This window comes from Pelodiscus sinensis, chromosome 1 (genome assembly GCF_052426305.1).
Source record: "Pelodiscus sinensis isolate ZL-2025 chromosome 1, ASM5242630v1, whole genome shotgun sequence".
Taxonomy (NCBI): Eukaryota; Metazoa; Chordata; order Testudines; family Trionychidae; genus Pelodiscus; species Pelodiscus sinensis.
In genome coordinates, this window is record NC_143052.1 from 319828589 (window position 1) to 319855315 (window position 26727).

The 26727-nt window shown below is 43.6% G+C and overlaps 2 protein-coding genes across 2 annotated transcripts in view; one reads left to right on the forward strand and one right to left on the reverse strand.

Annotated features, from left to right (window-relative positions):
- Positions 1-328: 328 nt before the first annotated feature.
- KBTBD3 (kelch repeat and BTB domain containing 3) lies at positions 329-10605 on the reverse strand. Its single transcript, XM_089775677.1, is given in 4 exon segments — positions 329-1969; positions 1972-3563; positions 8252-8493; positions 10267-10605. Coding segments are annotated over 4 exon segments (1923 nt in total). The 5' UTR covers positions 10318-10605; the 3' UTR covers positions 329-1931.
- A 95-nt stretch (positions 10606-10700) lies between these two features.
- The window catches only part of AASDHPPT (aminoadipate-semialdehyde dehydrogenase-phosphopantetheinyl transferase), a 32592-nt gene continuing 16565 nt past the window's right edge, over positions 10701-26727 (forward strand). Inside the window, exons 1-2 of the mRNA XM_089775678.1 lie at positions 10701-10933; positions 14993-15218. Coding sequence (XP_089631804.1) covers positions 10790-10933; positions 14993-15218 — 370 coding nt within the window. The 5' untranslated portion in view covers positions 10701-10789. The remainder of the gene's footprint in view (positions 10934-14992; positions 15219-26727) is intronic.

Sequence of the window (26727 nt, forward strand, 5' to 3'; positions counted from 1 at the left end):
ATATATACCAAAGGATACAATTTAAAAAAAATGAACACATATGAAAAGTACAAATCAAATTTCAGAACAGAAGGGGGATGGGGGGGGGGGGGGAGATAAATGTCTATGAGCTAATGATATTAGAGGTGATAATTGAGGAAGCTATCTTTGTAAAGGGCACTCTTTACATTATAAAGATAGCTTCCCCAATTATCACCTCTAATATCATTAGCTCACAGACATTTATCTCCCCCCCCCCCATCCCCCTTCTGTTCTGAAATTTGATTTGTCCTTTCCATATGTGTTCATTTTTTTTAAAATTGTATCCTTTGGTATATATGGTTGTGACAATTTTCTTCCACTACTTAATCTGAGGAAGTGGGTGTGGCCCACAAAAGCTCATCACCTAATAAACCATCTTGTTAGTCTTTAAAGTGCTACATAGTCCTGTTTTTTCTTTCAGCTACACCAGACTAACACCGCTACATTTCTATCACTACTCCCATTAATAGTCTGTCTTCACCAAATTCACTAAATCAACCCTGCTGTATCAACTGCTGCAATGCTAATTTAGCCAGTAGCACGGGTGGTTGGTAAAGGTACAGCTTGGGGAGGCAAGCCCCCAGCCCCACCTCCAGTCCCGCCCCTTCTCCTGAGGCCCTGCCCCCACCACCGAGAGGGGAGAAGGATCGGGTGCATGTGTCTCCCTCCCGGCATTGGAAGGGGAGGCGGCCACCCCTCTCCCCGGGGAGGGGGCATGAGTGCACACACACCCCCGCCCCGGAGCATGGAAAAGGAGGGTGCCATGGCCCAACCTCCCCAGCCCCAGAGCACGGGGAGGGAAGAAGGCACTGTGGCCCCAATCTTCCCAGCCCTAGAGCATGTGGAAGAAGGGGAGCACACAGCCCCAGTTTCCCCAGGCCAGAGCATGGGGAGGGAGAGCACCACGCATGGCTCCAGCCTCCCTAGCCCCAGAGCATGGAAGGACTGCTGCTCCAGGGACAGCAACACTCCACTCCAGTATGCCTATAGTAGGTGTTCTGGGGGCAGAGCGTAAGGTGTTCTGGGGTCAGACTGGCAGTTTGGGAAGGCAATGCTTTCCCCCACCTAGGATACCAGCCACCCATGGCCAGAAGTATAAACATAGCCTTAATGCTATACACTTGACAGATGGCAGACCTAGGTTTGAGAGCAATCTCAAGAATCTTGCTCTTTTGGCCTACTTGTGTTTGGCAATGTTACCAAGATGACCATCTGTACAGGTGCAGGAGGTTGCTGTGTGAACCACACATCAAACATCAATCACGTACAGGATGGAGTCACTCAGAGGTTGTCTGATAATTCAGGATGAACACAGCAAGTACAGAAGTAGGTAAAACCGACCATAATGAAATAAAACCTATAGAATCATTACTCCCTTCACACTAAATATCCAGAATGTCTTGTGAATGTGCAGTTCTCTTTGCCATTTGCCCTTGCTATTGTCAATGCAGCAAGGGTAAACAGACAATGACGTCTACGCTTCTCTACTAATGTTAAATAAAAAAATTCAGCATACTTCTCTACATGATTAGTTATGAAGGGAAAACATCAATGCTATTTTCTTGCTCAGCAATTTGTCTAACGGGGCATTCGTGAAGATGCAAGTAACAGTGCATAGATATTACAGAAATTAATCCCCTATTACTGTACTTTTCAAAAAATGATGTTGCGCCACAAATTATTCAAATGACATCTGAAGAGAACTTGCTTATAAATCTATGTAAAAGTTGGTATACATGATTACCATAAATATGATAAAATAATTTTATGGACCTTTTAAAAAGCAAACAATTCTACAACGTAAGTTATCAACATGTTCTATTGATAATATAATACAAACTATTCACAGAAAACTATAGCAACAGTAAAAATACCATGTTTTAAAAACTTGTGCATTTAAGTAGACTATTTTAAATCAGCTTTCCATATGCTCCAGAACACACTACCTTACTGATGACCATGGGTCTCTGTATTTATTAAACTGAATCACCTGACAGTAAAACTCAGTTAAGGCTCTTGGCATTGGTGCAACTTCTTCCCACTCAGACCTGTTGCTATGGTAGACTTGTACTTCATCTGTAATTTCATCTGGAGCATAATCACCACCTAGTATGTAAATTTTATCTTCTATTCCAACTGCTCCTGCATTAAAGCCAGCACATTCAAAAGATCCTTCCCCTTTCCAAACACAAGTTTCTGGACAAAAACTATAAACCTTGTAGGTGGAAAGGTCACATATATACAATGTGCAGTTCACTGGAACAGCTTTGATTAAAGTTGCATGAAAAAACTGCCCAAACTCTGCTACAAGCTCAGACCACTGATCAGTCGTAGCATTATACTTAAAGAAACAATCCAGGGATGGATTAAAGGCATCGGTAATCTCTACTTCAGCACCAAGGACATAAATTATATTTTGACATGCACTTGCTTCTGGGTAATATATGCCTCTTGGTAACGGGCTTACAGATTTCCATTCTTTGGAGAGAGGACTGTAAGATTCCACATCCAAAAGACTTCTGATGTCTTGAGCTCCCTTAGTTTTTCCACCTATTATAAATAACTGATTTAGAGTCATGACAGATGTATGCATAGTCCTTGGTTTTTTCATAGCTGGCACTATGGAGAAATCATTGCTAACTGGGCAGTAGCACCAAGTCTGGTCAGTGGCATCATGAAAGGATTCAACAATATGAAGTCTAACAGTCCTACAACAGTTCCCTTTGCACCCACCAGTTATAAATATTTTCTCTCCATAACTAGATAAACTTGATCCTGGAAGATCAATGATGTGTGTGTAAGGCAGTTCTCTCCATTTATCCGTTTTGATATTATAGCAAAATGTGTGTGTGTTTTCTCCATTTTCTTCAGTTTTGTGAACAACTATATATTTTTCTGTTGTTGAAGGACGAGCATCTGGAAACAGCCCACTGGAGTTTTGTACACTTGTAATTGCATCATTGATTATTCCTATGCAGTCAGTGCTCTTAAGCAAATATTCTTCAGAATGCAACAAGTTCTGCACTGTCTTTTCAGGTAACTGGTGTAATCTTACTTTTTTAATCAAGTGACGGAGATGCTTCTGTCTTGTTTCTAAATTATGTTTGGTCCACTGTAGGACAACTTTCAACACAGATTCTTCTTCGGGGACACAGAGTTCATCTGCTTCAATACATTTTTGTAATATCTCAAAATTCATCTCCAAGAAATCACTTGATTTCAGTAGCAAGGAAAAGTGGTGCTGTGCAAATTCCAGTGCACGATCAAACAAATGAACAGAACCATAACTTTCTGATAAAGACAACAACTGTAGACAATTCCCAAGATCAACACTTTCTATTAGAAAGTCACTGCAAGCTTTGGAAAGGTGTGAAATTTGAAGAAATGATGACAACTGGAAAAACATTTCCACATTAGCATTTGTTATCTCAGTTTTCCCCGTGTAGGCATAATCGAGAAAAGCCTTCACTGCCTTAGGTGATAAATTACTTATAGTAACATTCCCATCATCTCTTTCTTTCATGTTAACCTCAAACATGGCTCTGCAAGTGAAAATATAGGAAACATACACACAAATTAAGTAACATTATAGATCACCTAGCAAACAGAAGATAATATGGAGAAGGAGAGAAAAAAAATCTAGATCAGTGGTTCTCAACCAGGTGCTCTCAGACAGGAGTTTGGGGATGGCAGAGGAAAAACAATCACGAGATTAGCTGTGCTCCTGTGGAATTTAAGTTGACCTCCACAAAGAGATGTCAGAAAACAAGGCTGAGCTGCAGATTTGGATGGGGGGAAAAACTAGGGAGCAGAAAGGCAGATTTTGAGCGAGTATGAACATGTAAATTAAAGCCATGAACAAATATCACCAAACAGTAGGATACAAGAGAGAAAAAAAAATGAAAGGACCCCAGAGCTCTGTGGAACTTCTCCTCTCCTATTATCACATGATATATTATCCTAAATGATTTAAACTTAAAATGTGACTGCAACAAGAGGGACCCTTCCAGAGACCCCACAATGATACACACAGGAGCAAACACAATCCCAAAATAAAACCTCTTTCTTCTGGAATACGGACATATTCCTACAGTACATGTCTTTATGCTGAGTTTCTGATTGATAGTCTTCTCTAATAAAAACATCCTCTCCCTCAATCTGGTCTCCAACTTTTTTCTGCCTGGTTTATAAATCATGTCTGGTTGTCTGACGGTCCTACAAAGTATGCAACTTCCTGTCTAGCCCTTATATTCTGCCAAACAATGGATAGAGATTTTTTTTTAATATGATTTTTCGTGGTGGTCCTAGTGTCCTCTAGAGAAGGAAGTTAATATGCACTAGTCACTGTCGTATCAAAATAAGATCACAACTCCTGCACTGAACCCTTCAGACATGTACACTTACCGTCACCAAGGCTACGTCTACACTCGCGGCTTCTTGCGCGAGTAATATGCAAATGAGGCTAAGCGTGGAATATTGCTGAGCCTCATTTGCATACCTAATGAGCCACCATTATTACTGTCAAGTAATAGGTGTAATGGCATTGCGCAAGAGGGTTTTTCTTGTTCAAGGAGGGGCAGTGTAGACGCTTCTTCTTGCACAAGAGCCTCTTCTGAAAAAAATGGTGGCTCATTAGGTATGCAAATGAGGTTCGGTGATATTCCACGCTTAGCCTCATTTGCCTGAGCTCATTGGTTAATCCGAGCTTCTCGAGAGCCAGTACACACAGGGAGCTGGCTTTTAAACCAGCTCTCTATGCATGCCACCTCCCATGGAGCTGCCTGTCTCACCCCTGCTGCCTCCCAAAGAAGCAACAGGACAAAAGGGAGCTAAGTACATATTTTACCCCCAGCAATGAATAACTAGAAAAGATAATTACTCCAGACTTATTAGGTCCTCGGATGGCACTGTGCATTGACTTTAGATGATGCTGTGTATTTTGATGAATTTCTGTTAAACTTGCAGCATTATACAAAGTCATTGCCGTCTGCACATTAATCCATTTGCTATGACATGGTGTGCATATTTAATTGTAAGCTGGGACTAAAGTTTTACTCTTTTTACAACAGATCATTGGCTCTGTTTAAATCAATGCCTTACTGTTTTTAAAATTTAATTAGAGTTGTATGTTGTTCTTTGTATTGAAATATGTATTACTATTGTGGTGGTGTATAAACTACCACAGACGCAAAGAAAGGGGGCATGATCAAATAAGCCTGAGAACCACTCATCTAGTCTACCCTTCTCTGCTGAGGTAGGGCCAAGTGTACCTGACATGTGTTTGTCTAGAATATTCTTTAGATTTTCCAATGATGGTGATTCTACACAGACCTGTGCTAACCTGATCCAGTGCTTAATTATCCTTATAGTTGGAAAGATTTCTAATATCTAACCTAAATCTCCTTTGCTGCAGATTAAACTGATAACTTCTTGTCCTCTCTTCAGTGGATGACATTTGATTAAAGTCCTCTTTCTAACAGTCCTGAATATATTTGAACATTTATCTGGCTACTCTATCTTCTTTTCCTCAAGACTAAACTGGTCTACTTGATAAATTTTTCCTGATGGTTTATTAAAAATCTGCCCTTTTTATCATTTTTAGTGCTCTCTTCTGGATTGCTCCAATTCTTCCATATTGGACAAAGTACTCCTATAGAGGCCTCACTTATACCGAATATAGCAGGACAATCACTTGTCACGTCTTCCATGTGACACAACACATCTACTGCTTTTCCCATCACCATGCCAATAACCCTGTTAAAGGAAATTAAGTTGGTTTGGCATGATTTGCTCTTAAGATATCAATGTTGGCTATTATTTATCATCCTTATTACCTATACCCCTCCTACACTCCTCCTCCAGGCCAGAATCCTCTTCTGCACCAGATCACAATCCCCTCCTTCACCCAAATTTTTAGACCTCACACCATCTCCTGCACCCATGTCACTTACCCCGTTTGCCCTTCTGCACCCAACCTCCAACCTAGACCACACACCACCTCCACAAAAAAGTTCGGGTCTTGAGCACTTTACAAAATCTTGGAGTGGCCCCCCCACCAAAAATTATTGCCACCCCTGTTCTAGGTGCTTAAAAGAATCTTAGTAATTTGTTCCAATATCTTTCCAGGAACTGAAATTCATCTGATTGCTATGCAATTCCCAGGTCCTCTTTGTTCTCCTTTTACAAAATATATGCTAGGTTTACCCTGCTCCAGTCCTCTGGGAGTCACTCATCCTTGAAGAAAATCACTAAGGATATGTCTATATAAACAGCATTATTTCGTAATAACTGACATTCTAAAATAACATAGATAAATAAAATAATGTTGAGCTGGAGGACTTCTTACTCCAACTCCTGTAACCTTTATTTTACAAGGAGTAAGGGAAGTCGGAAAAAGAGTGCTCTTTCTTGCTCTTCCTGCTCCGTAGACAGTGCCAAAAGCTGAAATAAACTATTTCAACTTAAGCTATGCAATTGATGTAGCTGAAGTCGCGTAGCTTATTTTGGCGTTAGCCCTGTTGTGTAGACATGCCCTTATGCCCTGAAATTGTAAAAAATTCCCCTGGGATATTTAAGAAACTAGCTGAAGCAATGTGAATACATATATCTAAATATTCTTTAACTAGTTCTTTCCCTATTCTGGCTTGTGTTCTTTCTCCCTTGTTAATATTGTGTTAAGCATCTGGTCAAAATACACTTTTGCTTCAGTCATTACTAAAAAAAGTTATTAAACATCTCAGCTGTTGTAGTCCATTATTAGCTCTTCTTCACTGCTAAATAGTGGATCCACACTTTGCCATGTCAACTCCCTGTTACTCTTAGGTTCTAAATAAAACTGTGAAAGTCTAAGATATTTAGTGTTGCTCCTTTCTATCACAGAAGCCATGTCTACCACTAGAAATTTACATTGGTATAACAACATTGATCAGGGGTGTGAAAAATCTATACCCTAAGCAACATAGTTAAACAAACCTAAACCCCAATGTAGACTATGCTCTACTGATGGGAATGTTTATCTTGTTGCCACAGCTACCATCTCTCTTGGAGAAACGGAATCTCATTTGTACTAGTTTTGCTTTTCGTAACAACAGAAGTATTACAATTTTCTGCCTCACAGAACAGTAAACCTAGAAATCTGTTTTCAGTGTAGATTTGTATGTTTTGTGCCTTACTGAAGCAAACGTTAGCCAGGATCTTATCAAAATGAAGTTTATCCATATTATAATTGAAAGGATTACATCCCATGCATAAGAGTTCCATAAGAGTTAATTCATGGTTCCAAGTACCACAGGGAAGGTCACAAATCCAAACATTTGAGGCTAGATTTTGCATTTAGTTGAAGTTTGTGAAAAATGGTAGGAATTTTTTCAGTCACTCTTATGGCACTTATAGATTCGTTCATAGATCATAAGGTCAGAAGGGACCACTGTGATCATCTCATAAGCCATCCTGCATAACAGAGGGCAAAAATAGCCCCTGGCAACCTAGCATTTGCTAAGCTTATCATGCAAGTCTTATTTGAACTAATGCATATCTTTTAGAAAAACATCCAATCTGGATTTTAAAAATTAGCCAATGATAAAAAAAAAAAAAAAAAATCACCAAAACCCTTGGTAAGTTGTTCCAGTGGCAAATTAGCTTGACAGTTACAAATGTGCATCTTATTTCCAGTCTGAATGTGTTTGCTTTCAATTTCAATCCACTGGATTTTGGTAGTTTTGTTTGCCAAATTGAAGAGTCCATTATCAAAATTTTGTTTTTCATGTGCTTACCTATAAAAATCCTTTAACTATCAGTCAGTCTACTTATCTGAGAAAGCTCTTATGTAGTTTATTCAATAATGTTATGGAAAATATATAAAAATAAATATATTAATGATCCACTTGTATGAGACAGTGTTTTGTCCTCCCCATGTTAAGTCAATCCATATTTTATGCTGTGGACATTCAGATACAGAAACAGAAGACATTCACAGTCTTACCAGTGCACAATATTTAATTAGGATTCTACATTTACATTTTAGAATGTTAAGTCCACGACAGGCAAAGGGTCACTTCATTTTTTTAGTAATATGCATGATTGGATTTCAAATTACTATGAGTGATTACTCTAACCAAAATGTTGAGCGTATATCTGTCTCTTTGATTTATCTTAAATTTTTGTGTATATTTTCCCACCAATAATTTAAAAATATGCATTCTCTGAAAAGCTACAGTAGAAGTAGGTTTACCTGAAAAAGTCACTGCATGCTGCTAGTACACAACGATGACAGGGGATTATTTCATCTTTCACAAGTATTTTAAAATCAAAAAATATATTCTGTTCTCTGAAACTTTGCAGCACATTTAGAATTTGCTGACCATGATCTTCAGCTACTAAGGAGTTGATTTTCTTATCAGGAACAGCAATTCCATTGCAAGTTGGTCTGCTAAGGAAATCCTGTTGAGCATCCATGGTTTCTTCAATATAGTCCTAAAATTTAAGTGGAAAGATAAGTCACAGATTTATGTTATTTCAAAAAACTTAATGCAAAAAACAAACTCTGAATTAAATATTTGGTATGTAAATAATGTGCACTGCTAAGATTTGTCCATTAAGTGTACCTTTTACTTTGAATCTACTAATTTTACTCCACAAGGTAGGTGCATATTTCATTAAATGAATCAGGTAATAATCCCTACATGATTTTCCTTTTTACTACTCAAAGTTGGAATTTTCCCATTTCTGTGACAAATGAAGATGGCACTCTATTGGCCAGATCATGATGATCTATGAACTCAGAGTCAAGTAAGGTGGCAAAAATAGCCCCATGCAAGCTTGCATTTGCTAGGCTTATTATGCAAGTGGGGATGGTGAGCAGGTATATGTATTCTATTTAGTCAGGACCACATTAACCTTTTGTGGCCATCTCACCGAACATATCTGTGGGCCCCTTGTGGTTGAAAATACTGTACTGCTGGCATAGGCATGAAAATACTTATTGAAAAACAAAATAGTTAAAACCACACTTAATTGAGGCCTTTACTCAGCCCATAGAGAACAAACTGGGCTACCATCAATACACCCAGAATACTCTTGAATTTGCTGTACTTATGTGGGAGGGGTTATTTGCTAATTTTGTCTTTTTTGTTTAAACAATCATGGCCTGCTTGGAGCCCTGAATGGAATTGCTTAATTTGCGTACTTATGAGTCATAAGCCCAGATGTAGCAGTCAGTGGAGTTGCACCTGCATCTCCTTATCACCACCTTCTTCCTCCACCCAATATTATGTTTCATAAATACATTTTCTGAAAGCTTCATTTTCTACAATACTGTTAACAATTTTAAGTTAGTTTCTTTAGCCCATTTCTCTCTTTGCCTCTCTGTCTCTCGTGGCAGCAAGTGAAACAGTAAAATCAGGAGGAGGAGCATGTGGGAAGAAAATTGTTCATGGTGGCATCTTTTGCAGGGAGAAAAGGCTACTGAGACACACATAAAGATGTTACCACAAAGGCTAACACAATCCAGCTCTCCCGCCCCCCCATCCCTAACCCGCACTTTCACAAAGATTCTCCTCAATCGGCTACTACTGCTCTGTACTGCCTTATTTGGCAGACCAGATGCCAACTTGTAGTGAAGAGAGAATGACAATTGTTCGGTTTGGTCAGGAAAGTTGGCAAACCTAACCCTGACTTTCACTCCAGGGCTGTCACATCTTTCCCTTTTACTGCCCCTCCCCATGCACATGTAACCCACACACACACCTAGTGTGGTTACTCACACACATAGACAATCCCCCATTTTCAACACAGACTCCCTGGCTTCTGCCCCCTGACACAGCCCACGTCTCCACATCCTCCTTGTTCTACGTCGCACCCGGAGTCATCACTATCTCTCCCACGGCCCCTGTCTTACCCCACAACTGCTCCCACCCCCAAACGCGCTGCACCCCTTCTCTCCGAGTACGTGGGGGTGGGGGGAGTGGCAGGTCCGGTCACTCCCACGGGCCGGGGCCTGGCAGCCAGCACTGCCCTGCCGTCGCCCCCCCTGCTCCGGCGGACCACAGCCAGCCACCCCACCCCGAACTGCAGGGGCCAGACAGCGCCCAGGAGCCCCGCTTGAGCATCAGGGCTGCACACCGAGAGTCACAGCTCGGCGGCCGCCCTCAGCCCCAGGAAAGCGGGGGTGGGAGTGAGCCAGGAGCCCCCATCCTGTACTATGGGGCGTGTGCAGCGGGATCAGCGCCAGGAACCCTTTCCCCGCACCTGAGCATTTCTTTGCTGGGACGCCTCAGCCGGCAGCATGGCGTGTGGCATTTTGGGACTGGTAGTGCAGCTGGCGGCGCATCTCCCAAGGCCCCGGCGGAACGCAACCGCCTGAAAACTACAACTCCCAGCACACCCTGCAACACCCAGTGTCTTGCGCCTGCGCGCTTCGCTCTCTGGGGGAAGCGACTGATTTTTCTCATTGCTGGCTTGGGGCTAGGGCTGGATTAACCTTTTGTGAGCCCCTGCACCGTGTGGGCCTGGCTCCACCAGAGCCATTATAAACCCGGTGCAGACTGTTACCCCTCTGCCCCGGGTCTGACAGCCCCTCTCCGATCCCCTCCTCCACGCGTTAACCCTTCTCCTGCCGCAGCTCTTTAAACCCCGCCACTTGCCCCTTCCTGGAGCAGACAGCGGAGCCTGAGCCCCACTGAGGGCAGCGGCTTCGGCTAGTGTTACTGCGCCTGCTCGCTCCTGCCCAGCCCGGAGCCCGCTGTAGGGGCTCTGCGCCCAGCCGGTCCCCATGGGCGGCGTGCGCTGGGCCTTCCCCTGCGCCGCCTGGGCCCCCCGCCGCCATGAGTGGCTGCTGGCGGCGCGCCTGGTGCAGCCCGAGGAGAAGCAGCGCATCCGCCAGTTCCTCTTTGCCCGGGACGCCAAGGCTGCCATGGTAGAGGAGGCTGCTGCGCTTAATGGCGCTAGCGGGGTGGGAAGCCGCGTGCGCCCGCCCGGCCGGGACCGTAGCTTGGAAACCAGCAGTGACGAGGGCAGGGGGCTTGGAAGGAAACGAGACTAATGTCTGTCACGGCCTGCCCGCCTCGTGCGTGTGAGGGTTGCTAAGGGCCCTGCCCGTGCTCGGAGCGGTGCCTGCTCCCTGCCCCGCCTGCCGGGAGCACCAGCGGCGACACCTGCGTGCGCTGCTACTCGAGCCTGTTGCAGGGCAGCCAGCGCGCCAGGCCCCCACTGGCTTTGTGGGGGGTGCTCCAAATATCGGGCTTCACGTCCAAAGATCTCAAATGTCTTGGCCCTTGGCCCACCCGCTGGAGGCAGGTTTCCACAGGCCACCAGCCAGCCACCCATGCAGACAAAATGGGTGCAGGTGGGGGTGCAAGGTCTTGGTGGGGAGACCCCTTGATAGTTGGGGGGGGGGCAAAGGAGGCAATTTCCCTGGGGCTTGGACATTGAAACGGTCTTGGAGCGCTGCAGTGCCATTCCACGAGGCTTTGAAGGCAGAGGGAGGGAACCAGTATCACAGTCCGACTGGTGCTAAGGGCTGATTGCACCCACGGAAGAGGTGGGGGCGAGCAGTGCTGATCCCCCGTCCCTTCCCTTGCCCTGAAGCCCGCTGTGGCTGTCGGCTCCACTTGGTGCAGGAACGTGCTGGGTGGGGGAGTCTGGCTGGGCGAGAGAGTGCAGGAGCGGGTTGGAGGTGTGGGGTCTCAGCAGGGGGCATGCGTGAGGGGGGAAAGCAGTGCAGGGTCCAGGGATAAGGGGGATGGTAGGGTGCTTACTTGGCTTCATGCCCCCTTTGTGCCCATATGCCCAGTCATGCCTCCGCTGCTCTCATTGTCTGCAGTTCTGGTCAATGGAAGCAGCGGGGAAGGCCTCCAGGAAGCAGGTACAGCTCCTAGATGAGGGACTACAGTGCTCCACACGCTGCCCTCCCCCTGAGCACCAACTCCACTCTACCATTGGCTCTTTCCTGGCCAATGGGAAGTGGGGTGAATGGTGCCTGTGTGTGCGTAGAGCACGTTGCACACCTTTGTCTAGGAGTCAGACCTGCTACTGACTGCTTCCAGGATATAGTGTGGTCCCAGGTGCTAGGACAGGCAAGAAGCTGGCCTTAGGATCCCTGCTGCTCTGCTGACAGAGTCGCTGTAGGTAAGCCTGTGCCCAACCCAGTGCCCCAATTCCCTGCTCCAGTCCTGAGCCCTTTCCTTCACCCCAAATCCTTTTTTCTCAGCCCCACTGAGCCCAACTCTAGTCAAAAGGTATAATTATGTTGGGTCACAGACATCAACAATTTTCTTCCAAGTTGTGAGAAAAAAAAATTGAAAACCACTGCTCTAAAGGTCTGTTCCTACAGGCACTACATTTAGGAGCAAGTCTCCCAACCTAGGTTCATAGCACCCCTTGGCTTGACTGACCCAGACAGAGACTCAACCTGAAGGCAACCTATGCACAGCTATTTTTAGGATGCTAATACAAGCCCCGCTGGCACAAGTCTGAGACTCCCATCCCAGAGCCACAGTCTCCAAAGCAGAACACACATAACGGTAAGGTGATCAGCTGTCCCGTTTTTCCTGGGACAGTCCTGTATTTAAGGTCTGTTCCCAGCATCCTGACTTTTTTTTAAAAATAGGCACATTTTTCCATATTTCCATTACAGCAGGGGGCAGAAAGGAGCCACCAGCATTCAGGGCTTCTTCTGCTAAAGCCCCAAGCACCCGTGGCTCCCGTCCTCTCCCTGCATGCAGCGGGGTTGAACGCCATCCCTGCACTGGCATAGGATAGGTGGGGAGCCGCTGGCACTTGGACCATCAGCCGCTGGAACCCCAAGCTTCGATGGGTTCTCCCCACCCTACTGGAGCTGGAGCCGCAAGCGCCAGTGGTTCCTCTCCCCAACCACTCTAGGGCTGGAGCCTTGAGCACTCACAAGTGCTGGTGGCTACTCCCTCATGCCTGTGGGGCTGGAGCCCAAACACCCGCCGCTCCACTCCTATGCCCCACACAGCTGAAGCCTTGAGTGCCGGTGGGGCCCCCCCCTCCCCACTGCAGGACTGAAACCCCAAGCATCAGCACCACCCCTCCTTTCGGTGTAAAGCCCCAAGCACTGGCAGCTCCCCGCCCTTGGTGTCCTACATTTGGCATGGGGAAATACAATCACCTTACATGCTGCCATAGTTCAGATCAGCAGAAGGCCTCAAGGCAGCCCCAGGTTTGTCTTTTTCCCTAAAAAAGAAAATAGAGGATTGCATGGTATTCTGTAGTTCAAAGCCACCCCTTTCTTTTAGAATGCACTTTCTCCTTCCCCTGATCCAGAGGAGCCCAACTGTTGACCTTCAGTGTATGCTGCACGACTTGTCTTTTTTAGGAGGCAGTTTGTGGAATCAAATACACCAAACCATGACTAGCTTTTGTTGTCTTAGTGGTATTGATTATAGCATGGGTGCAGAGAAAGAGGTTCTGACTGGACTAGTGACAGAATTTGAAACCTTGTTTTATAATTTTATTTCATGAAGTAAAAACCAGCACTAATATAAGGTGGTATAACTAGGAAGCATAATGTGTAAAAATATGACTATCTTTTAAAACTCAGCAAAGGTGATGTTCAAAAACTTGAGTAATATAAATTATAGCTAGTTGTTTTATTAATGAGCATGTTTATCATTTTTTTACTATTCTGCTTCCCAGTACCTTTCATTTAGCTTTTAAATATTTTTAAATAAAATATTAACAGGTAAGCTGAGAGTCTTACATCAATGTGATGCAAATACATAGTCACTGTTATAACAGGGAGGAGGAAATAAAACATTCTCAGCTGAAAGGTGGGTGAGAGGAGGCAGAACCTATTTCAGATCGTATGAATCATTACAATGGGGGACTGTGTTGTACTGTGCTGCATAAATCATTGATACTTCACAAGTAAGTAAATGTTTGTGCAAAATGTATCTAAGCTAATAAACATTTAACTTTTTCATTTATCTCATGATTTTTGTAAATAGCAAGTTTAAGTAATAAGGAAAACTTGTCTGTACTGATTAACTGGAATTTTAGGAGTTACAAATTGTTCTTTGTACTAGAGGTGTAAAATCCCGTTTAATTGGTTGAATGGTTAAACACAGTTCTGTCCATTCATTTAACTGACTAAAAGCAGGGTGGGCCACTACAGCAGGGTTGGAGCGTTCCACCCATGGGGTCACGGTAGAGCAGGGGTGGGCCGGATCCAGGCCTCCGTGGGCCGGATTGGGCTCGCCAAATGGATCCAGCCCGTGGAAGCTCTGCTGTTTCCCTGCCCCAGGCCAATCGGGCTGGGGGAAGTGCACAAAGTTCCGCCACCCCTGATTGGCCTGGGGGCAGAAGGGGGAGCGCACAAAGTCTCCTCCCACCACTGGGGGGCATGGGTGCCTAGGGGGAATCTCGGGGTGGTGCGGGGGAGGGGGCAAAGACTTCACCTGCTCCACCACTCCAAGACCAATCATGGTCTATGGGTGGGAAAGCAGGGAAGTATTCTGTCTCTGCCCCTTCCACTTGAGGCCCCACCTCTTCCGATGTGGCTCAGGGCCACTTCAGAAATTTCTGAAATGGCCCCTGGCAAAAAATTATTGCCCACCCCTGGGCTAAAGCAACCTGATCCAGCAGGCAGAGACCACTCTAGCTTGTCTGCACCTGGCCTCCTCCGTGGCTCCTAGCCTCCACACAGGGGCTACAACTACTTCCACAACTCCTGGCCCCCCTACAGGGACTGCTGCTACCACAACTTCCAGCCTCCACATGGGGGTGCCGCGGCTGCCACTGCTGGCCCTGTGTGGGAGCTGCCAACTCTCAGGCCACGTACTGGGGGTGGGGAAGAGAGAACGGGCAGGGGGAGACTGGTGCAGCAGGAGAAGCCCTTTGCCTCCAGCTGGGCCAAGTTTGGGTAACTGTGTAACCTGTTAACATCCCTACTTTGTACATAGCACAATGGTTTCGTATGCATCACTTTTATTTTATTTTTTTCATTTCATAGGCTGGTCGTTTGCTGATAAGAAAATTAATTGCAGAAAAACTGTTGATACCTTGGAATGAAATACACTTGCAAAGAACATCAAAAGGGAAGCCTTTCCTGGTGAACGACATACTCAGTGTTCATCCCAATTTTAATTTTAATGTTTCTCATCAAGGGGATTATGCAGTTCTTGCATCTGAGCCTGAGCTTCAAGTTGGCATTGATATAATGAAGACTGATTTGCCAGGTAATCTATTACTATTACCAGAGCAAATTTTACAGAGTGTAACTATTGAGCATTTTAGGGTTTCCATCAAAATCAATCAAACTCGTTGCAATTTAGTGTTGCTGAAACAGAAAGAGTTGCACATTTGATTTTTTTAAAACATGGATTGAATTTATTTCTGTAAAGTCCCTGAAAGATATATTGTAATTTTTATGTTGCATTTCTGATTGTGGAGCTTTTTGTTTATTTTTCCAAGTTTGAAATACAGGCAGTCCCCGAGTTACGCGGATCCGACTTATGTCGGATCCGCAGTTACAAACGGGGCTTTTCTCGCCCCAGAGGACTGGAGCGGCAGGATGCCCAGATGCGCCACGGTCCGCCGCCCCCATCCTCCGGGGCGAGAAAAGCTGCTCCCCGTCTCCCTGGTCTGCAGGGAGATGGGGAGCAAAGCCTTGGAGCACGCCCGCAGCGGGACAGCCCGGGCGCGCTTGAGCTGTCCCCCTGCAGGAGTGCTCCAAGGCTTTGCTCCCCGTCTCCCGACCAGCAGACCAGGGAGACGGGGAGCAAAGCCGCGGAGCACGCCCGCAGTGGGACAGCTCAAGCGCGCCCGGGCTGTCCCGCTGCGGGCGTGCTCCAAGGCTTTGCTCCCCGTCTCCCTGCAGACCAGGGAGATGGGGAGCAAAGCCGCAGAGCACGCCCGCAGGGGGACAGCTCAAGCGCGCCCGGGCTGTCCTGCTGTGGGCGTGCTCCAAGGCTTTGCTCCCCGTCTCCCTGCAGACCAGGGAGATGGGGAGCAAAGCCTCAGAGCACGCCATCAGTGGGACAGCCGCAGCACACCTGGACTGTCCCGCTGCCCGCGTGCTCTGCGGCTTTGCTCCGCGTCTCCCAGGTCAGCAGACCAGGGAGACGGAGCAAAGCCGTGGAGGACTTGGGCAGTCCCGCCACCCCCGTCTCCCTGGTCTCCTGGGAGGGGGGGGGGTGCAGCTAGGGCCCCCCCCCCCCCCCGCAGACCAGGCTTTTCTTGCCTACCCCTGGGGTAGAGCAGCTGGGGGCTGCTGGGTTGGTCCCGCAGCACCGCTCCGGAGCAACCCGGCAGCACCCCAGCTGCTCTGCCCCAGGCGTCCTGATTCAGCCGCTGCTGGTCAGTTTCAGCAGCGGCTGAATCAGGATGCCAGGGGCAGAGCAGCTGGGATGCTGCTGGGTTGCTCCAGTAGCGCCGAGGAGCCACGCTACTGGAGCAACCCAGCAGCACCCCAGTTGCTCTGCCCCAGGCGTCCCCAAGTCAGCCGCTGCTGAAACTGACCAGCGGCTGACTACAGGAAGCCCGAGGCAGAGTTGGGTTTCTTAAGTTGAATCTGTATGGAAGTCAGAACTGGCGTCCAGATTCAGCCGCGGTTGAAACTGATCAGTTTCAGCAGCGGCTGACGCCAGTTCCGACTTACATACAGATTCAACTTAAGAACAAACCTACAGTCCCTATCTTGTACGTAACCCGGGGACTGCCTGTACAACCATTTATCAGTAAGGCCTTGATCTTGCAATGAAATTAATATGGGCACACTTCTGCAGAAACCTCATTGTAAGATTGTCCCCTAGAAGATTTTTAACATAGTCTCAGAAGCTTCCAATTAGCCCATTCATTTGGCAGAAATATGAAAGGTTGTAGATTAATAAAATGCAAGACAAAACACTGTAAAGGAAATGGTGTCCAATGCATTCCAAAAAACCCCCATGCCATTTTGCAAAGAGCACTTCATAAAGAACTCAGTTTTAAATATAACTGAATTAAAGGAGAGAGATGCTGGGATTGACATGGGCAAATTATTTATCTAGCATTTATCTCTGTTGTACTAAAAGCTTGTTCCAAAAATTTATCAGCACTACACAAGACTTGTTGCTTTTCTTCTGTGTGATGAATGCTTTGTTCTGTTGTAATTGAAAGCTCCACAGAGTGGTGCTGTTGCCCTATGTTTGCCTTTACTAGTTCCAGGTTCATCATATCTCAGAAAATGAAGTCTTGCATGTGGCCATCTATAATCTCATTCTCCTAGCTGATTAGAACAAAGGTTTAATATACATGTTTAATGTACATGAATTGTGTTACGATTTTTTTTTAGTACTGTTTACCTTTTAACTGAATATAAATTACAGCATTACTGCATTCTAGGGATTGCCATACAGAATCACTAATGAAGTCAGTTGTCATTGTATTCAAGTTACTGTTCCTATTTTTATAATGTTGTTTGATTGTGTAATATCCCCAGCTTGCACCAGTTGATATAATGTTGTTGTACTACTATTGTTGGATTTTTTTTGTGCAAAAGTATCATAAAATGTTTGGCATATGTTTTGAGAAATGCGGTACGGTTAATGTAATTTATATACTTAAGTATATTATTTTTTCTCTGTATTGTCTATTGGGTCGCTGAAATAATTAAATGGACTTTTTCCTCCTCCTGACTTTTGCTGCATTTTAAGTATCGTTGAAATTAGACTAGCAAAAGATATAGTCTTGTTAGGTAGTGCAGTGAAAGAAACAGACATTGATCTGCAAATGCAGAATAGTGATTGTTTTCAAGTGCTTGAAGGTTGCACAGGATTACCAAAAAACTAATCTGCAGCTATTCTATATCACCATTTTCCTCTGTTTAAATTAATGTTTTATAACAATGTAGCAATAGTGTTTGCAAAAGAATTTTTTTCTTTATGTATTTTATGTTTTTTTTTTTTTTTTTTTTTTTAAATCTGCCTACTGTTGCAGCAAGGTGATGGTTGTAAGAGGTTCAACCAGTCTAGACTGATAGAATGCAATCATTTAAGTTCCTAAAGTTCTCAGATTCACATCGCGTTCCTAATTTACTTGATTCTGGAAAGCCACTGACCTCAATTCATTTTATTTTCTTTAAGATTGTTTTAAGAGGAATTCTTCAGTTATTTGAAAAAATGCATGCTGTTTTGTTCATTTGCTGATGGAAGTAATTGCATACAGATAATTTTCCATGGGAAGCAATGCTTCTCAAATTATTTTTATAGCTTGAAAGAGTAACATGATAAAGGTTCTTAAATTATTACTAACTCCTGTGAAGAAACAATGAGGAGTCCTGTGGCACCTTAGAGACTAACAGATTTATTAGTGCATAAGCTTTCACGGGTAAACCCCACTTCATCAGATGAATTGGGATAGACATTATAGAGGCATATATATATACACAACAAAAGAAAGAAGCTATGTATCAAGTGTAGGACCAGTGTTAATAAGGCTAATCAAGTCAGGGTGGAAGTGGCTCTTTCACAGCAGCTGATGGGGGAGATGCGAATATCAAGAGAGTAGAAATTGCCTTTGTAGTGCATTAACCAGTTTAAATCTTTATTAGGGCCTAATTTGATTGTATTGAATCAGCTGTTTCTCTTTGTAATTGGATTTTGCAGTTTTTTTGTAGAAAGATGGCTACTTTTAAACCCATTACTGAATGCCCAGGGAAATTAAAGTGTTTCCTACTAAGGATGTAAAGGACTAGTTGACTATACAATAAGCAAATGCTTATCGGATAGTTAGTCAACTAGTTGATTCTCCCTCCCTCCCAGTGCTGCCAGATAGAGGCATCAACGGGAAGGGAGAGGGGGTAACTCAAAGCAGCAGTACTCCCCAGCTGATCCCAGGCTCTGCGTGGCATTTCAAATTGGCAGCGCAACATGGAGCTCAGGTACTATCCAGTTTGTCCAATGTACATGGCAGAGGGGTACTGCTGACACCTGATAACACATATCACGTTACTAGATGCATAGGTGGATGAGCCATGAAGGTGTGGCTTATGTGATTAAGTCCTGTGTTGGTGGCAATTGTATAGATATGTGGACAGAGTTGGCAGTGGGGTTTGTTGGAGGTATAGGTTCCTGAGTAAGTGTTTCTATAGTATGGTTTGTGGCTACTGGTGAGTATTTGCTTCAGGTTGGGTGGCTGTCTGTAGGCAAGAACTCCCAAGTGAGGGATCGTTTTCCAGGGTAGGTTGTAGATTGTCAATGATGCACTAGGAGGGGTTTTAGCTACAGACTGTAGGTAATAACCAGTGGTGATCTGTTATTTTCCATGTTGGGCCTGTCCTGAAGTATATGACTTCTGAGCACTCATCTAGCTTTGTCAGTCTGTTTCTTCGCTTCCCCATGTGGGTATTTAAGTTTTAAGAATGCTTGATAAAGCTCTTGTAGATATTTCCCTCTGTCTGAGGGATTGGCGCAGATACAGTTATATCTTGGGATTTGACTGTAGACAATTGATCATGTAATGGGGTCCTGGATGGAAGCTAGATGCATGTAGGGAAGAATAGTGGTCAGTAGATTTCCTGCATAGTGTGGTGACCGTGTGACACTCATTTATTTGTACTGTAGTGTCCAGGAAGTTGATCTCTTGTGTGGACTGCTCCAGGCTGAGAGTGATGGTGGGACTGAAATTGTTGAAATCCCAGAGGAATTTTTCAAGGGTCTCTTTCCTGTGGGTGGTGATGATGTCATCAATGTAGGGCAAGTAGGGAAGAATGCTAAAGGATGGGAGCTGAGGAAACGTGTTTCTAGGTTAGCCATAAAAATGTTGGCATAATGTGGGGCCATGTGGTTATCCATAGCAGTGCTGCTGATAGTAAAAGTTTTATCCAAATCAGACATGGTTGTGGTGAGGACAAAATCACATAGGTCAGGCACCAGCTGTGCTGTGGAGTCAGTGAGGGAAATTGTTCTTGACAGATTGTAGTCAATCCTTGTGTAGAATATTGGTGTAGAGAATTCTGCATCCATGGTGTTCAGAATAGAGTTTTCAGAAAGGTTACCAATGCACTGCAGTTTCCTTAGGAAGTCAGTGGTGTCTCAAAGCTAGCTAGGTGAACTGGTAGCATAGGATCTGAGGAGAGAGTCCACATAGCTGGGCAACTCTTCTGTAAAGGTGCCATTGCTCTCATGTTCATAATCTGATCTACTCATGATGCTGGGGTGTTCAGGATTTCCAGGTTTATGGAGCTTGGGTAGCAGATAGAATTAGGGCTGTGTATGGTTAATCAGTTGACTGGTAGGGGCTGAAGCAGCTTCCCACCCACCACAGGCAGGGAGTTGCCCCAGACCTACAGAGCCTGCCATGAACAAGGACTCTGAAGTCCGACTGGAGTAGCCCCTGTCCAGGGTGGGCCCATGTACACCGCAGGCAGGGGCTGCTCCCATGAGGCTGATGTAGTACCTTCCTACCGCAATGGGGCTGCTCCAGCTGGGCAGCGCCCCCTCCCACATGCCCCACCTTTAATCAATTAACCAGTTAAAAATAACATTTAACTGGTTAATAAGTTAAATGGGAGTTTACATCCTTAGAATATTCCTTGTCGAGGCTCTCAGGGTGTGTCTGTGTGGATTTGGTCCTCTGTTATTGCAAGGAGTTTCCTGAGAAGATGGTATAATTTCTTGTGCTAATCCTCAGTGGGATGAGAGGATAATGTCCTATAGAATGTGGTATTGGAGAGTTGCCTGGCAGCCTCCTGTTCATAATCTGACCTATTCATGATGACCTTCTTTGTCAGCCTCTTTGATTATAATGTCAGAAGTGTTTTTGAAGCTATGGATAGCATTGCGTTCTGCACGACTGAGGTTATGGAGCATGTGATGTTGCTTGTTCACAATGTCAGCCTGTGCATGTCTGTGGAAGCACTCATTATAGAAGTTAGGTATTGGGTAATTGAATAACCTTGTGATTGCCTGAAATCCTAGCGGTTATATGACTATTCAATAGTCCCTGGAGGTGGGGCCAGCAGCCAGTGATATCCCAGCCCCACTACTGGGGAGTCCTCTGCCATCCCATGCTGCTGCCTCTGTATCAGGTCCCCTCCTGGACCAGCTGCCTGGTTATTTCAGAATAACTCTCTAGTATAGACCAGGGCTTAGAGACTTAACGGTTTAAGTTAATTGGACTCTTGACTTACCTTTAACCACGGGACATGGACTGTTACAACAGCACACATTAGCTAAGCTTAAATAATGTGAGGAATGCCTATAAAACAGAGCAGACTATAATGTATGTTAGTTTTCAGATACATTTAAAATAATCATACATTATTTAAGAACATGTTTACCATTTGAAATATTCAAAACTTTATTTCTCTGCTGTTATAGTGAATTTTTTATAAGTATTGCTATGTATTTGTTTAAATGGATTTATAAAAGATCATTTATCAACTTATTCCTTGTCTTTTCTGGGCTAATCATACTCTGCCTATTTCTCTTAGATGTCACATAAAAGTTACTTTGATCCTGAAATCTTCAATCTGAGATTAATACCAGACCCAAGTGTTTGAGTCATACAAAATTTTATCTTCTTTTTCCTCTTCAGTGTTTTCAATTTGTGCTAATAAAGCTTATTGGAGTTCATTGAAAGCTAGTTTCTGTAGGTTGGTCGGCCATCCAGAAGCAGGATTTGAAGTTTAATGTGACCTGCAGAAGTTTAATTTGAGATTAAAAGTATTTCTTGAGATTTTTCTCTTTCTGCAACCAAACTATCATCTCAGAATACCTGATACTGTGAGGCTTGCCTTTCTCTTGTGCATGTACATTAAAGTGAATTGGACACTATATTAAATTCACTTTTATTTATTTACTTATTTTTTAGATTTTATCATTGAGGTGAGACATCACAATAACATGAATGTATTTCTTTTGAACAATTACACGCATCCTGAATAATGAATAAGAATTAGGCCAAACTTTGTATAGAAAGAGCACAGAATAGTACCACACTTCCATTTTTACAACCCAAAGGAAAAAAGAGAGCTTTAAATCCAGCATGCTGAAAGAGGATTTATGATTCTTTTGTTAAGAATTCAGAGGGTTGGATATGCTGGCAGTGTGGTCAAGACATTTGGCATGAGATCCATATATGTTTGTGTACCTTGAGCTTAGTAGAAATGTCACAAGAGAATTTTTTAAAAAGTTCATTTGTCCTTTCTCTGACTTTGATTCTACTTTCATTAACGTTTTGATTTGTTTTAGGACTTATTGTCATGCTTCAGTACTTTCTCAGTAGTTAGCATCTAAACCTTCGCTGGAGGAGATTTATTAAAATATAGGTCAAATTAATATAATAGCAATGTAGGCAAAGCCTCTCCGGGAGCAGGGCCATCAGCCTTTGTCTGCCCAGCTTCTGGGGGAGGAAGCTTCACTGTCCTGCCACAGTGAGGCCACTTCCCGAGGAGCTGGTTAAGTGTAACCGATACCATTAATTGGTAAGCATGGATTAATCAGTTATACTCTAACATTCCCACTTCTCTATTTAGTAAAGTCTGCCTTACCAAAAAGATGAAACAGCAGAACGTTAGATTCTCATATATTATACAAATTGTGGATTGTTAACAGTACTATCTATTTTAACTAATGCTGTCTTTGTTTATTTGTTGCAAGAGGTTTGGAAATAGTGAAGGAATTTGTATTCCTACTTTGTTATAAGCTTTCTTTGGAAGTAATCTGTCGAGATTTAGCGCTCTGATTTATCAATTTCAGAGTTAGGATACAATATTTTAAGGACAGCTGCTGCTTTGCAGGCTGACTTGTGAAGTGGCAGAACCATATCTTGAAGGTGAAAAGATCGAGCTTCAGAGTGGATTCCTGTGACATATTTCATCTTAGAGGAAACTTTGATTTTGAACAAGGCAAGATATTAAAAACTTTGCTTGGAAGAGAGACATGTTGCTACAGTTATGGTAGATTTTTCAGAAATGCTTAGGATCAGATATCCTTTTGGTACTTACATAACACTAATGTGCATTTTTATTTCTTTTAATCATAGTGTATTGGACATGACCATCTGTTTCATGCATCTGTCACTGCTGTGTATACTATAGATATATCTTGTATACAATTAGAATATCTAATGGTGAGGTGTAAAAAGAGAATTGTAACTGATGCTGCAGGTTTTGTGGTAGTTCACTGGTGTTCCCCCCCCCCCCCCAATAAGACTGGGTTTAGTGTGGAAGCCATCTGGAGATAGTGTTTAAAAATAAGCCTTTTACCACTGAGGTTAGAGTTTTTCCTTCTGTGCCTTTGATGTGGTCCTGAACATGTACTGTGTCTGTCTAGGTTCTTGCATGGCCCCATCACTATGCTATTGAAGTGCTTTCTACAAATAAAATGACTGTAATAATTTTCTTTCCAGTTAGCAATGAGTAAGCATGGGTTTTGTTTGGGATTTGGTGGAAATTTTGTTTATTTGCAAAAGCATGCAATTGGGGAAAAAGTTGATTTTTGGATTTGTTTTCTAAATACAGGGGGGATAGTGTTTATTTTTTAATATCTGGCAGAGAGTTCCATATCTTGGACAGGTTTCTATGAAAATTCTTACTCCTGCAGTCACAAGGACTCCCTAAACTTTTTCATTGTTGAAGTTGAATATAGTTGCAGTGGCAGACAATCTGTCATTCTCTCTTTCAAGTAATTAGGACTTGTGCCATGCTAGACTTTGAAAATCAGGACAGGGTGTTTAACTGGGCTCTGTACAATGGGGAACATATGGAAAGAGTGACTGATTGACATATGTTGTGATGTGTTCTGAACTACCTTGAGCTTTCTGATGGTATGGAAGCTAATTCCTACATTATATGTGATAATCAAAGCTATGTTACTGAAGAATTAATTACTATAGCCATGATAAAATGCTTTTTTCCCCCCATTTTTTCTTTTCTTTTCCACCTTGAATTTGCTATGTAATCCACCCAAATGCCATGCATAAGCTTGGATAACATCCAAGATATGAATTGATTAACAATCTAGGAGCTGGGTTTTTGTTGTTTTGGGTTTTTTTATGTAAATGGTGTTTATGGGGATAAGAGTTCTTTAAAGTACGTCCCTTTTCCCACCAATGTCACCACAGTATTTTCTGGGTTCTGTATCAGCCTGCAATTATTACAGTTATGCCATTTAAATGGTTATCTATTAGTGGGCTGGCACAGATCAGCTGGGGCCAAGGCCTCTCTGGCCTGCCCAGGCTACTTCAATGGCGCATGGTGTGGCTGGCCATTCAACCCAATACCCAGTAAGCATTCCAGTAAAGCCTAATGCTTACTGGGTAAGCAGGTAACCTTTTACATCCCTAATAACACTATTGTTCGAGTCCTTTGTTGATCATCATTATCTTGTCTTGCCTTCATTTTCCTCCTTTAGGGATAGAATCCCACTGAAGATCACCTTGAGCTTCCATTTCTTTAAGCACCTTCCCCAGCCTGGCATAGTCTAAGTGAGAATCCAGAAATATCATTCTTTCCAATCTGAAGAACTAGCTTTAGGTCTACATACTGTATTTTAGCTCCAATCAGACACCATACCCTTGTGTTCTCTGGATTAGTTCTGGTAACAGTCCTGTCTGGTTTTCTTTAGCAGGGAATCCCTGATCCCATAGACCTGTCTCTTTTTAGAATTGATGCAATTCTTCCCCCATCTTTTCTCTCTGGTTACATGTCCACTTCTGTTCTCACTTGCAAACTTCTGCAAATCATCTTCTATCCTCTTTGGGCTTCGAACTCTGGTTGTCTCCTCCCCAATTCTTGAAGGACTAGCCACTTTTTTCTTCCTCCTTACTCTCCCAGGCTGTGTTTACACTGGTGTGTTCTTGTGCAAAAACATGCCGCTGCCCCCAGCCCTAGAAAATCTGCAGCTAGCATATTGGCCAGTTTTTTCCAGCCAATGACAGCTGCCTGTTTGCAGGATAGGCAACATCTCCTTAGTTGAAGAAGTGTTACTTTTGTATACAATCTGGAGCTGGACTAACTGAAAAAAAGAAAATAACTTAAATCTGACAAAGATTTATAGTTTGGACAAGAAATCAATCAATCAATCAGACCAAAGAGAGGAGAAAATAAAATTGTGTAATCTTTTATTTTTATTTGGGAATGGTAGACAGGTTTCAGGGAAAAGTAAGGATTTGTCTACATAAGCACTTAGTTCACAGCAAGCTGGGATGTAAATCTACTGCATGCTCACTGGCAATGCGCCAAGTGTCCCCTCCAAGCCTGCTATGATTGTACGGACCTTGCTGCCACACCGTAAAATCTCCTTACTTGATTTGGATCTCCTTCCATTTCAAAGCAGTATAGATCTAAGCACACTACTGAACTTTTGGTGCACAGCAGCAAGGTCCACTCGACCACATAGCACGCAGCATACTAGCTCAGGGCAGATTTACATATGTAGACAAACCCTAAAAATATTGGGACACCCTAAACTTGCAAATGCAGGCTTTTTTATTTTTTAAGATGACTTGACCAAGATGTGTGTTTGACTCAATCAAACCATATTTTAAATAAAAATGAGGGTTAGTTAAAAAAAATCATTGATGCACCATACTTTTAAATGCAATCCAGGAAATACAAATGATGTATATAGTTTTAAGGTGTTCTCTTACTCCTTCTACTACACAGGATCACCCAAGTGTATTTCTGTGTTGTCAACTCTGTTTCCTCACAAGTAATGTGGTTTTGACTAGGGTTGAAGCTGGTCTTGTTGTATATCAACAAGCTATAGGCTTCTCAGGAATTTTAGCTGTGCCTTCAGGGAGGAGAGGATGTCCCTTTGTACCTGCTTGTGATTTCATATGCAGATAATACAGAAAAATAATATATACACAGAATTGGCAGCACCTCTGCTTTTTGATTCATTACAAGAAATGTAGGAAATAATTTGCATAGCTTACTGAAAGGTAAAAAGGGCTACAAATTTGCCTTCTGTATAAATGAAGATCATAAATATATTATGAAAGAATGCAAAGGAAATATAATTATTTCCTTGAGAATAAGAGGAAAATAAAAATAATTAAACACTTTCACCATGTTTCTTCCTCCAAAAAAGAAAGTACCAGTGGCTACAAAAGGTTAAGAACATGAATTATTGAGAATAAAATAAGTGACTAAGCATGTTAAATGAATAAATGTTATATTTGAAACTGGCTAAATGGCAGGATTTGTAGGGAATGCAATGCATAATTATTCAAAGACTGGGTTCAAAAGCAGCTAACTGTTGGACTACTAGAATGCAGTTGGATTCCTTTAAGCAGTACTGACCAGCAGTTCAGAGTCATTCACTAAGGGTATGTCTACACTACCCTCCTAGTTCGAACTAGGAGGGTAATGTATGCATACCGCACTTGCTAATGAAGCCCGGGATTTGAATTTCCCGGGCTTCATTAGCATAAGCGGGGAGCCGCCATTTTTAAATCCCCGCTGCTTCGAACCCCGTGTAGCGCGGCTACACGGGGCTCGAACTAGGTAGTTCGGACTAGGGTGCCTATTCCGAACTACCGGTACACCTCGTTTCACGAGGAGTAACGGTAGTTCGGAATAGGACCCTAGTCCGAACTACCTAGTTCGAGCCCCGTGTAGCCGCGCTACACGGGGTTCGAAGCAGCGGGGATTTAAAAATGGCGGCTCCCCGCTTATGCTAATGAAGCCCGGGAAATTCAAATCCCGGGCTTCATTAGCAAGTGCGGTATGCATACATTACCCCGCTAGTTCGAACTAGC